This window comes from Pipistrellus kuhlii, unplaced genomic scaffold (genome assembly GCF_014108245.1).
Source record: "Pipistrellus kuhlii isolate mPipKuh1 unplaced genomic scaffold, mPipKuh1.p scaffold_m20_p_10, whole genome shotgun sequence".
Lineage (NCBI taxonomy): Eukaryota > Metazoa > Chordata > Mammalia > Chiroptera > Vespertilionidae > Pipistrellus > Pipistrellus kuhlii.
This window is the reverse complement of record NW_023425405.1, coordinates 12306301-12318529: the sequence shown is the minus strand read 5'-3', so window position 1 is coordinate 12318529 and position 12229 is coordinate 12306301. Positions and strand designations below refer to the sequence as shown.

General features: G+C 38.6%; 1 protein-coding gene across 4 annotated transcripts in view; it reads left to right on the top strand.

Annotated features, from left to right (window-relative positions):
• Window positions 1-12229, top strand: part of UBE2H (ubiquitin conjugating enzyme E2 H) — a 100251-nt gene that overhangs the window by 65922 nt on the left and 22100 nt on the right. For 2 of the 4 annotated variants that reach the window (XM_036426854.2, XM_045576722.1), the window contains exons 4-5: window positions 9653-9692; window positions 11123-11175. The exons of 1 other annotated variant lie outside the window; for it this stretch is intronic. In XM_036426854.2, coding sequence (XP_036282747.1) covers window positions 9653-9692; window positions 11123-11175 — 93 coding nt within the window. Of the gene's footprint in view, window positions 1-3627; window positions 3896-9652; window positions 9693-11122; window positions 11176-12229 lie in introns of those variants that run through there. One more of the 4 variants, XM_036426873.2, reaches the window with a different exon arrangement.

Here is a 12229-nt window from a genome sequence, read left to right as displayed (position 1 = left end):
GTGAGATAGGAGAGAACGTCTCCTAGGGCTTTTAAGGCCAGGTTAAAGGGTTAAGTTTTATTTTTAATGAAATGGGAAAGCCATGGAAAGATTTTTTTTTAAAATATATTTTATTGATTTTTCACAGAGAGGAAGACAGAGAGAGAGAGAGAGTTAGAAACATCGATGAGAGAAAAACATCGACCAGCTGCCTCCTGCACACCCCCTACTGGGGATGTGCCCACAACCCATGTACATGCCCTTGACTGGAATCGAACCTGGGACCTTTCAATCCGCAGGCCAACGCTCTATCCACTGAGCCAAACCGGTTTTGGCCATGGAAAGATTTTAAGCATATTTTAATGGCCACTTGACTGATATAGGGAAAGAGTAGAGATACTAGTAGTTTGGATCAGAGTTTTGGATCAAGAGGCCAAAGCTGAGAAGAAACTCCCGTGTAGATATACATTGCTTTGAAAAAATATGACTCTATTAAGGAAATCATACAAATGTGCATGATACAAATAGGAAGATATAAAGGAGGTTTTGTTTATTTTTGTTTGTTTGTTTTAAAATCTTTATTGTTAAAAGTATTACATATGTCCCCTTTTTTTCTCCCATTGACCCCTATAGCCTGCCCTGACCAGAAATTGAACCATGACCTCCCAGTTCATAGGTTGATGCTCAACCACTGAGCAACACCAGCTGGGCTGAGCATACTTTTTGTGTTTTAATATATATATATATTTTATTGATTTCAGAGAGGAAGGTAGAGGGAGTGAAAGATAGAAACATCAATGATGAGAGAGAATCATTGATTGGCTACCTCCTGCATGCCCCCTACTGGGGATCTAGTTCAAAACCTGGGCATGTGCCCTGTGAACCTGTGTCCTTCTGGTTCATAGGTTGATGCTCACCCACTGAGCCATGTCAGCTGGGCCAAAGGTGTTACATTTGTTTACTTATATCTCTCTCCCTTGTCAACCCATAGAGACTCCATGAAGACTGTCTCTGAGTTTGTTTTACTAACAAGCTCCTTTCTCTGTCTCAGAATCTGATATAGTACCTGTTCTGTAGAAGAATACAGTTGACCCTTGAACAATGCAGAGTTAGGTGTGCTAACTGCCTATACAGTTGAAAATCACGTATAAAGTTGGCCCTTTGTATCTGCGGGTTTCCAACCAAGGAGTTGCCCCTTGAACAATGCCGTTTGACCTGCATAGGTCAACTGAAAAACTCCTTGTATAAGTGGACCTGTACAGTTCAAACCCACAATGTTCAAGGGTCAGCTGTATTTGTTGAGTAAATGAATAAATGCCTCCTTAGTGGCATCCTCAAGTCTGTTTAGAGGATGTGAATGTTTGGTTTCCGCCTGCTGTAGATGGCATTTGGAGAGAAGGTCAGGGATTTTTGCAAAGGAATGTTAGAGAATGGTGATGGTAATGGCTCTTAAATCTTAAGCTGAGGAAAGGAGAAAGGAGAAAGATAGGGCTGATAGGTAGGAAGAAAAGGGAGGACCAGTGAATTAGAATTCACAAATGAAAGAATTGCTGATAGGATGGGAAGCTCTTTGACAGAGATTGGAGACAGGTGGGAAAGGGGGTGTCTGAATTTGTGAGTTGGGAGGTGAGACTGTTTGTGGAGATGAAAACATTCAAGATGTGTCCGGGGAGTATGAATGAGATAGAAGGAAGGTCACTGAGGAGAAACTTAAGGAACTGACTGAGAAGCCAGGGTGTCTGGAGTGTGGTCTGTAAAGGTGATACTGTCACTTAAAATGACAGGAATTGGGGTGGGGGGAAGACTTGGAGGCTGGGTGTTCAGGGACAGAAGAAACCAGTGGTCTGATTGACCCTATTAAAGAAAACTTGCTGTTAGTGATCTATAATATCTCAATTCAGCTGCTGATTATTATTAGCCAGAGTAAAAAATAGTAGTTAGATTTCCCTCAGTGACCTTCCTTCTATCTCATTCATACTCCCAGGACACATCTTGAATGTTTTCACCTCCTCCAGTCCACCTCTAAGGGTAGCCTTGCCTTTCACATGCTCGCTTCTGTGAGATGTGTCCACTTCCTTCTTGAATCTGGCTTATGTCAGTTTTAATTTTGCAATTCAATATTATATACTCTCCATTCGTTATATAAAAATTCCATCTAACTTGCTGGTTAGGTTAGCCCCTGCTTTAACTAAAGTAGGAGACCTCTAGCTTTTGACTTGGTTATTCTGTCATCTTTTTTGCATTAAATCCATTCCTTCCACTTTACGATTGGTACATGTACTCTTGGCTTCCTTTTTCTTTGGTTAAAGCGAAATTCTTTTAAAAACAAGTCAGAAATAATAAAAACAAGTCAGAATAATGTCCTAGTTCCCTTTGAAAAGTTTTTTCACACAATTTAAGATTTGTTTATATTCCTGATGCTGGTGGAAACCATATTGCTTGAAGGAACTCCAGAGATTATACCATATAGTTGCTTCACCTTAAGGATGGTAAAAATGAGGCTCAGGAAGGTGGAGGATATATAAACTAACTTGTTGTAGAGCCTGCTTTCTGGCCTCCAGGCTAGTGTTCTTTCCCTCTCCCCCCCCAAAAAAAAAAAATGCAACCAGAATAGTCTTCTTAACAATAAATAGTAGAACAACTGTACTTTTCCATTTTCAGTGTGATAAGGCTATAGGAAACCCAGTGTCCCATAATCAAAATATCCTCTACTACTATTTACAATTCCTACAGGATTAAGAGATGGGTGGGTATGTAGAAGTAGTATTTTTATTTTTACCATGAGGAAAATGAGATGAAATTACTTGCTTGAGCTCATTAAACTATAATATTACTGAGTCTTACTGTGTACCATTTATTGGACAAATGCTATACATATATTAATTCATTTAACCTTCATGACAGTCCTATTATGTGTAGATACCATTATTTAATTTAGCTTTATGATTAAGGAAATAGAAAGGTAGAGGTTGAGTAACGCTAACTTGCCCAATGTTCATAGAGGGGAACTTAGGCGGTCTAGATAGCATCTGATTTTTTAACCACCATGACTTTGTGGGGTTTTTTGTTTTTATTTTTGTTTTTTTTAAATATACTTTATTGATTTTTTACAGAGAGGAGAGAGAGAGATAGAGAGCTAAAAACGTCGATGAGAGAGAAACATCGACCAGCTGCCTCCCGCACACCCCCAACCGGGAATGTGCCCGCAACCAATGCACATGCCCTTGACCGGAATCAAACCTGGAACCCTTCAGTCCACAGACCGATGCTCCACCACTCAGCCAAACCGGTTTCGGCCACTTTGTGGTTTTTTCCCCCACCACTAATATTTTTGTTTAATATGAGTGGCAGAGAGTTGGAATTGGGTCTCAAAATTTGAAGTCCAGTGTCTTTTATATTGTATTTTACTTTCTCGGACCATGAAAATAAAATAAATACTGCCTGACTCAGTATGGTTATATGAATGACTAGGAAAGTGAAAGATAAACTATGGAAACAGGAAAGTGATTACAATCGTCTTAAATGAAAATACAGAAGAGTAGGTTTAAGGGTGCAGGTTTTGGTAAAATGCTAGGTTGGTAGAAGGGTTATGCTGTTGAAGGATAACACTTCACCTTTTCTTAGTTATAAATGACCTTTTCTTATCCACCCAGCCCATTCCTCAGACTCCATATTATCAGAGAGAAAGGAAGAAACAGAAAAGAGGACCCCTTGTTGAGTTTAGATCTCCTGAACACACACAGGATCAGTTCAGAAGTTCCCATGACACAGGGCATTGAGAGGGAGCTTCTTGCTTGGCTCCTCACCCAAGAAGAGACCGGTCCAGGTCCATCTCTCCTGAGTAGGGAAGGCTCAGCTCTCTGAAGAGACTTCTACTCGGGTGCAGGCTGCCATGGGCTGGGCCTGGCTGTCTGAGGTAAGATGATAATCTATCAACTGTGCGGTAATGCACAGAGCTGGCAGTGTCGCTAGTGCAACTGGCAGCGTCCCCAACTCTAATCACCTCTTCTTGCATGCGGGGAATGGAGATCCAGGTTATTGCCCTTAAAGAGTCTATAGTCTGATATACTGATAGGCGAGATAAGATTCAGTCTTTAATTATATTTTAAATAATTATACCTACTTTTAAAAATAGAATTAATCAGTCTGATTCTGAATGATCTCCTTAATGTGGGCGTTTGTCCTGAAGATGGAATATCAGAATAATTTCATGTATTTACTTGTTTCTCACAGGACTTTATAAGGTTATAATTAAATTGCATCAGCCACAGCTGCCTCAACCATCTGCAGTCCAGGCTCATTTTATCCTTGGGAGAGAGCCTTTGACACTTTTTCACCTATTACCTTAGAGTTGGTTTACTTTGTTTCATGAGTCACTCGTTTGATCTCTCATATTTTGAAGATTATTCTAAAGGAAATTTCTGGATAGATGACTGGCCCTACGTAGTATTTCATTCTATCCACAAATTCAATCATTAAAAGTATCCTCACAAGTAAAGGAAGCAAAGGTGAAAAATACAATGTGTCTTTGCCTCTTTTACTTACATATTGACCCCAATATCAGAAGTTACTTGAAAGTGTGTGCAACTTTGTACAGATCCTCTCTTGAGATTAACTCAGAAACAGGCTGAAATGAAAAACAGTTCTTCAGCATGACTGGGCACAATGTTATTTACTTTCTCTGCCTATTAGCCTATGGGCCAAGAGATTTGTTATTCTAGAGCAGTTGAGTGTTAGAGTGAAACAAACCAAAATATTTTCTATTTTAATAATCTATGCAATTATTTTTTTAAATATGTAGTTTTGTATCAACTAAGCATGATTTGCATTTCCCCACCAGAATTATAAATCACCTGATTCTCTTTTGCTAAAAGAAAAAAAGAGGTGGTGAGCTTTTTAGTTAAACATTTGTTTTATTATCCCCTTTTTCACAAGTCCTTGAGCAATGCCAGAGAATAATTGTCCAAAGATTTAAAACAAAGGAGTTCTAAATTTTATGTTGTTAAATCATTGAAATACATAATTAGAAAATATCTAGTAATGACTAAAACCTTAAATCTTGTAGATTAAAATGACTTGTTGTGTCCACTTATCATGTTTCCATAAAAGCAGTCTTCAAAATATATTCTCTTAAAATATCTTCAAAATAGTTCCTGGTTGAATGGAAACAAGTGTTGGGAAAGTTCTCTTGTTGCAGATGTATTCATTAGTGTGGTGTTAGCATTGCCAAAAGGAAAGAGAACATGCCAGGGCAAACATGCTCAGCCCTGAGAATGTTCCTTCTCTGAATTCCTAGCCGGTTCATTCTCATCTGCTCCCTTCCTCGTCCAAAAGTTCCATTGTTGCCCACATTATCCAGAATGTAAATGGCTTTTTCTGAGCACAAATGTGCAAGAGATATATATGCTCACTTCCAGTTATTCGCTTTGGGTATTTTTCTAACAATTGAGAAGCCCTGGATAGGAAGAGAGCACTGTAGTCTGGAAAATTGTTAGAGTTGGTTGGTCTGGCTGTGCTTGTTCCTCTGGGGCCAGGTAATAAACCCTGTTCTGCCTACTTTAGAATAGTCAGCAGATTTTGTGTCTCTTGGTGGTATTTTAGCATGTTGGTAGCTTTGTATTCTCCAGAATACTTCTGTTCCTAAAAATGTGTCTTATAGAATAAATTTTCTTTAAGGACTTAATCTCTGGACATTTCTCCTTAAGTTTTCTGTATTCAGGACTCTAGCCATTGTTATTAAATCTTACATTTTTAGAGCTGAGAGTCCCTTTACAAACAGAATAATATTGGATATTGTAGAGATTATATAGTCTAGCCACTTCTCTTTGCAGGTAGAGAAACAGGCCCACAGAAGTGACGTGACCTGCCCAAGGCTTGCTGTTAATAGCAGAGTTGGGACTAGACCCAAGTCTCTGTTAGTGCTTTTCTCTTTCTAGTCTGATTCTACCTGTCTCAAACAGTGTTTTATACTTAGTAGGGGCGCAGGGGACTGGGCTCCAACGACCAGTTATTACTTAAGAATATGTTTACTAAGTTCTTTTTGGCCCTCTCTGTTATGTTCTCTTGGACTCAACCAAGTCAAAAAATCTAGATTTAATTGAAAACAATGTGGAAACTGTATTGATTCCAAATGTAATTTCCAGGTCTTGTACAAGGAGGGAGGCACCTTAACCTTTCAGAGACCGTTTTTGATAAGCACATAGAGGTCTTTCACCATAGCTGTGTTCTTGACGTATACTTTTGAAGTTTCCTGTGACATAAGTTGTTGAAGTTTCATTCAATCTTGGGATCTGCCATTCCCCATCATTCTTTACCCAGCAGGCTTCCCACCTTACTCAGTGAAAACCAGCATCCTTAAAAGGGCCCACAAATACGCATCACCTCTCTGATCTCATGACTGGTCTTTTATCCTTTATTCACTCCACTTTAGTTTTACTACTTACTTCCTTTGCTGGTCTCCTAACACCCAGGCAAACTCCTGGTGCACTTTGCACTTGGCTATTGGTGCTGTGTGAACACTCTTCCTCCTAGATAATGAATGAGCCTCCCTCACCTCCATCAAATTAAGTCAGCTTCTCCGTAAGGCCCTCCCTGACCGTCCTATTCAAAATAGCAGTCCCCACCCAGCATTCCTATTCTGAGTTGCCTTCTTTTTTTTATTTAGTTTAATTTTTAAATTATATATATTGGTCCAGTACTGTTTCCATACTTGTTACCATAGAGAGAGAATATGTAGCATTGCTTTGTTTTAGTTTCTTTAAACGGTGTTATGCTATAAATATATCATTCTGCAACTATTTTCCCTTTCAGGTTTGGATCTATCCAAGTTGGTACTTACTGATTTAGCTCATTACCTTGGCTGTATAGGACTCCCAGTCTATGAATATACTACAGTTTCTAAAATTCCTTTTGATGGGATTACATTTGTTTCTTAGCTTTTATAAATAACTAGAGGCCCGCTGCATGAAATTTGTGCACTGGGTGGGGGGGTGTCCCTCAGCCCAGCCTGCACCCTCTCCAATCTGGGACCCCTCTAGGGATGTTAAACTGCCCTAAATGGGCAGTCGGACATCCCTCTCACAATCCAGGACTGCTGGCTCCCAACTGCTTGCCTGCCTGCCTTTCTGATTGCCCCTAACCACTTTTGCCTGCCAGCCTGGTCACCCCTTAACCACTCCCATGCCAGCTTGATTGATGTCTAACTGCTCCCCTGCCAGCCTGTTTGCCCCTAACTTCCCTCCTCTGCCGGCCTGGCCACCCCTAACTGCCCTCCCCTGCAGGCTTGACTGCCTCTAACTGCCCTCCCTTGCAGACCTGGTCCTTCTCAACTGCCCTCCCTTGCAGACCTGGTGCCTTCCAACTGCCCTCCCCTGCTGGCCATCTTGTGGTGGCCATCTTGTGTCTACATGGGGGCAGGATCTTTGACCACATGGGGGCAGCCTCTTGTGTGTTGGAGTGATGGTCAATCTGCATATTACTCTTTTATTAGATAGGATAGAGGCCTGGTGCATGGGTGGGGGCCAGCTGGTTTGCCCTGAAAGGTGTCCTGGATCAGGGTGAGGGTTCCCTTGGGGCATGGGGCGGCCTGGGCAAGGGGCCTGTGGTGGTTTGCAGGCCTGCCACGCCCTCCGGCAACCCAAGTGGAGGGCCTGGTATCTGGAATTTATTTACCTTCTACAGTTGAAACTTTGTAGCCTCAAGCAGAGCCAAGCCCTCTGCTCACTCTGGCTGCCACCATTTCTGTTTGGTTTTATGTATCTTCTATAATTAAAACTTTGTATTCTTGAGTGGAGGCCTAGGCCAGCCAGGGCAGGTGGAAAGCTTTGCTTCCTCCGTTGCCGGGGGCAACCCTAGCCTCTCAACTGCTCTCTGTGGCTGCAGCCATTTTGGTTGGGGTTAATTTGCATACTCGCTCTGATTGGTTGGTGGGTGTAGCTGTTGGGCGTGGCTTGAGCAGAGTTATGGTTAATTTGCATATTACTCTTTTATTAAGTAGGATGCTGCAACGAATAATCTTCATAGGTCTTCTTGAACACATATATTAGTATTTTTCTAGGGTCATGTAGATTTGTATCCTGCTTTTTCTCCTCTTACCATTAAAACATGAGCATTTCCATTGGCTATAATATAATCTCTTCATAAGCACATAACTCTTAAATCTAGACTTTGAAACCTCTTTCATTTCCATAATGAAAAATTAATATGAAATTGTAAATGGACATAAGGCTTTTTTTTCCTACATCAGAGTAATTTAAACATTGCATGAGTTCTCTTAATAGTAGGAGATAAAACATTAAGCTATTTCAACACAAAGGGTTAAAAAAATTAGAAGCATGATTAATACTTGTAGTGGCTAGAGCAAGCAAAGACTGGCATACCTGGGATTTTGTGTAGTATCCCCCTTTTCTAAGTCTAAAGAAGTTTCTTAGATTTTTCTGAGATATCCTCTATCATGACTCATCCTTGAGGGTTTTCCTCTGATGCCACTTCTCTGCATCTTTTCTGACAGCTTCCTCTTCCCTCACTGTATCGGCTCTGTGCACACATTACTGCTATTTCTTCATGTCTCTTATTCCGCTGCTACAGCCACCTCCTTGAGAATAGTGTAGTCTTACTTATTTTGTACCCAACACAACCACAGTGCATGAAACATAGGCATTGACCAAATATATTTTGAATAAAGGAAAGTGAGACCATGTGAGGGGGTATGAGAGAGCGGGAGTAGGAAATGGAGATGGTCACTTTAGTAAGGAATTTCAATTTTTTGAAAGTGAAATGGAATAGGAAGTTTTAAAAGGAAATGAAGTGATAAGGTTGGTAAAATGACAGCTTTGACAGTGGATCTGTTTTAGAATATTGCCATCTACATATATACAGGCTGATTAAATCACCAGTTTTACATTACAAAAATTCATTTCTTCTTGAAATTGAAATATCAATATATTTGTTAAAGTCCATACTTGTTTTTCTAGGCATAAATTAAAAAAATAGAAAGAAAGAAAAGAAAATTTGGATCCCTGACAAATCTAGCTATCTTACAGAATTTTTTTTTAACTCCTTGCCTCATTCCTTGGTTGCCCCAATTTTAATCAAAATTGGGTTTCCTGGAATGAGTAGACTAAAGTTAAAGGAAACATTTTGGTCACCGATCTTATGAAATCCTTTGTGGTTTGGAAGCGGCACTCCTTTAGCATTTCAACAGTTTCATTCATGTTCCGCACACTGTGTAGCAGAGCGATACCAGTAACAGCTTTTGAAAGTGTTCAAATGCAGAACCTCCTAATTTAGAGATTAAACAATAAAACTTGGGGGAGGGAAGTCAGAGTAGCTTTCTTAACTTTTATCAGGACACTAGTTATAAACCATTTAAGACTATCAATTTTCTTGGCAAGTAACTTCATAACTCTGAAAACAGTTTCTTTTAATGATCATTTTGTGTAAGAGGCTGCATTGCTCTCAGAGTTTGCGCATTTTAAAAATAGAACTCTCGTGTATTTTAAGTAAATGCTATTGTAAGGAGAAGATAGTCTTATCATATTCAAAGATCTAAGATTGAAAGGTAATGAGTTCTGAGTATCATTACCTTTTCCCAATCTGAAAATGTTTCTGATACAGAAATACTTTAATTGTTCTCTGGGTACTTTTTGCTGCTAATTAACATCTCTTTTTACAGGATTCATGAATAAAATTTTCCATCCCAACATTGATGAAGCGTAAGTAATTTTAAAAATGTTTAAATCTTAGCAGCAACTGCTCTTGATTAGAGTTCATCTCTCTCTTCGTTATACAGAAGCTTCAATTATCTTTTTGGATTTTATCAGCAGATAGGACTATCTGAATGGTCACTTAGACTATACAGTCCCAGGGATATGATATTCTAAACCACTTAGTTCAAATTCTATTGGACTGCTTAGTTTTTCCATTGTCATGAATGTTCCACATCTCCAATCTCTGTTAGACACAATTCAAAGATCTGTTTTTAATATACAGATTTATTATTTTCACCCCTTTCAAGTATTTCTCAGTTCATGAGAGTAAAGCAGACATGACTAGTTTCATTTCAGTGATTGAATCTTAATTACCCCTTTATTTTCTTCTAATATAAGTGATATTTTAAATTTGATACCCGTGCCTCCTATTTTGTTACTTCAGTGATGTTTAGAATACATAATTATTTATTCTGCATTTTTTCCCTGTCATGGCACTGAATTTCGATATTTTGTGCACATACATACATACACATACATGTGGGGTATTCTGAACACTCTGTGAGTAGGTTGTATCCATGCATCATGCCCCATTGTCCTTTAATACTTCTATGTATCACTCATCTTAACAAGGATAGTTTCTTATGTACGTGCAATATAGTCCTCTGACTCAGGAATTGAATATTAATGTAGCAGTACTTTTAATCTATTGCCCTATTCTCACAATGTACTTTTTAGAGCTTTTGTTTCCTTTTTTTTTTCCCCCCATTCAGTAAGGGATCCAGTCTAAGCTCATGTATTACATTTAGTTGTCATGTTTCTTTATACTACTTTAATCTGGAACAGTTCCTCAGCTTTTTATAAAATTGACATTATTAAAGAATATAGACCAGTTATTTTATAAGACAACTATACCTCAATTTGGGTTTGTTTGACATCTTCTTACTGTTACATTCAGAGTATGCACTTAAGGCCAGAAAACCACAAAGTGAGATTGTGTCCTCCTCAGGGTATCCTGTTCAGAGGCATATAGGTCTGTCTGCCCCTGGTTACCAGTGTTAATTCATATCACCGGCTCAGGTGTTGGTTTCTCCATGGTATAGCTATTGTTTTTCCCTTTCAATCTGTACAGAGACACTTAAGACTTTGAATACAGGGTGGGACAAAATAGATTTATAGTTGTTTGTATGGAAAATAATACAATAATCAGTAAATAATAATACAAGAATAAACTCTGTTTTGCATACTCACAACTCTAAACCTACTTTTGCCCCACTCTGTATTTATTCTGACTTTCTTCATACTTTCCCCAATTGGGATTTTTTTTTTTAATGATCTATTAAAAGTATTTTTCTTGATAAATAAAATTAGTTGCCAGATACATGCAACTAACTTTCTAATTTTTAAAAAAATGCCATTCTTTCCATCTGTTTCAGGTCAGGAACTGTGTGTCTAGATGTAATTAATCAAACTTGGACAGCTCTCTATGGTGAGTTTGGCCATGGAATATTTTTAGAGATGTTGAGACACTGCCTTAAAAAAATGTTGTTTGGCTTTTCCTCTCTGATTTAAGATGCTTTGTTGGGAATGGGAAGGGATTTTGAAGTCCTGGATGGGAGAGTTTTGATCAGTGAGAAAAATTTTTCTCATGTTCAAACTTTGGGTTAGCAGAAGTTTAAAGTAATCTTGTATGATTCTGAAATTAAGGTATAGTGATATACATATGCAGACATAGAGATTCATATTAAAATGTTTGCATATCTGTGTGTATTCAGAAGTACATTGTATACATGTTTATCTGTAATTTTTTTTTCTTTAGAAAAACATTAAATGATATGAGGTATTAAGAGGTTTGGGGTACCATCCGTTTCAAAGGCCTAATTCTTGCTAATGAAGCAAATAATAATTTAGCTTTACCTTTAGTGCTGAACTTGACATCTATGTACAGTGAATCAACAATGAATTCCCTAATTTAGCATTGCAAAATACTATTCTAAATATCACAGAGAAATATAAGGAGTATCAGGCCTTCTCTCCCTTAGCTTGTAACTTGATTGGGGAGCTAAAAATATTTTAAAATATATTTAAAGTTAATTAGGAATACAACAAATTAGTATGTTTATTCCCCCACATATCTGAGTCCTCAGACATCACAGACTCTCCCTGCTCTCCTGCCCTAACCCCATAAAGCTTCCCCTGATGCTCAAGCTGGCAGTAACCTCTGGCCACTCTTACATCTTATAGCTCTTTTTGTGGCCTGCAATTACTTTGTGTTTGTTGTTATGCCTATGTCTTTTGAACTACTAAATTATTTCCTGCCTTAATTTTTGTTTAAGGTGTGTATGTCTGATTTGTCTTAAAGTCCTGGCACTCCTAACACTCATGCATTTGAAAGAATGAGTGGTACAAACAATTGCTGAGAGATGCAAAGAAGAGGGAGGAAAGATCACTTTAGGTTGGGGTTAACAAGGGATGGCCTCCTCTTGTTGAAGAGTTGTGAGACTTTTTAAAGGTTTAAGGTATTATATCTAAGACATTTTCTG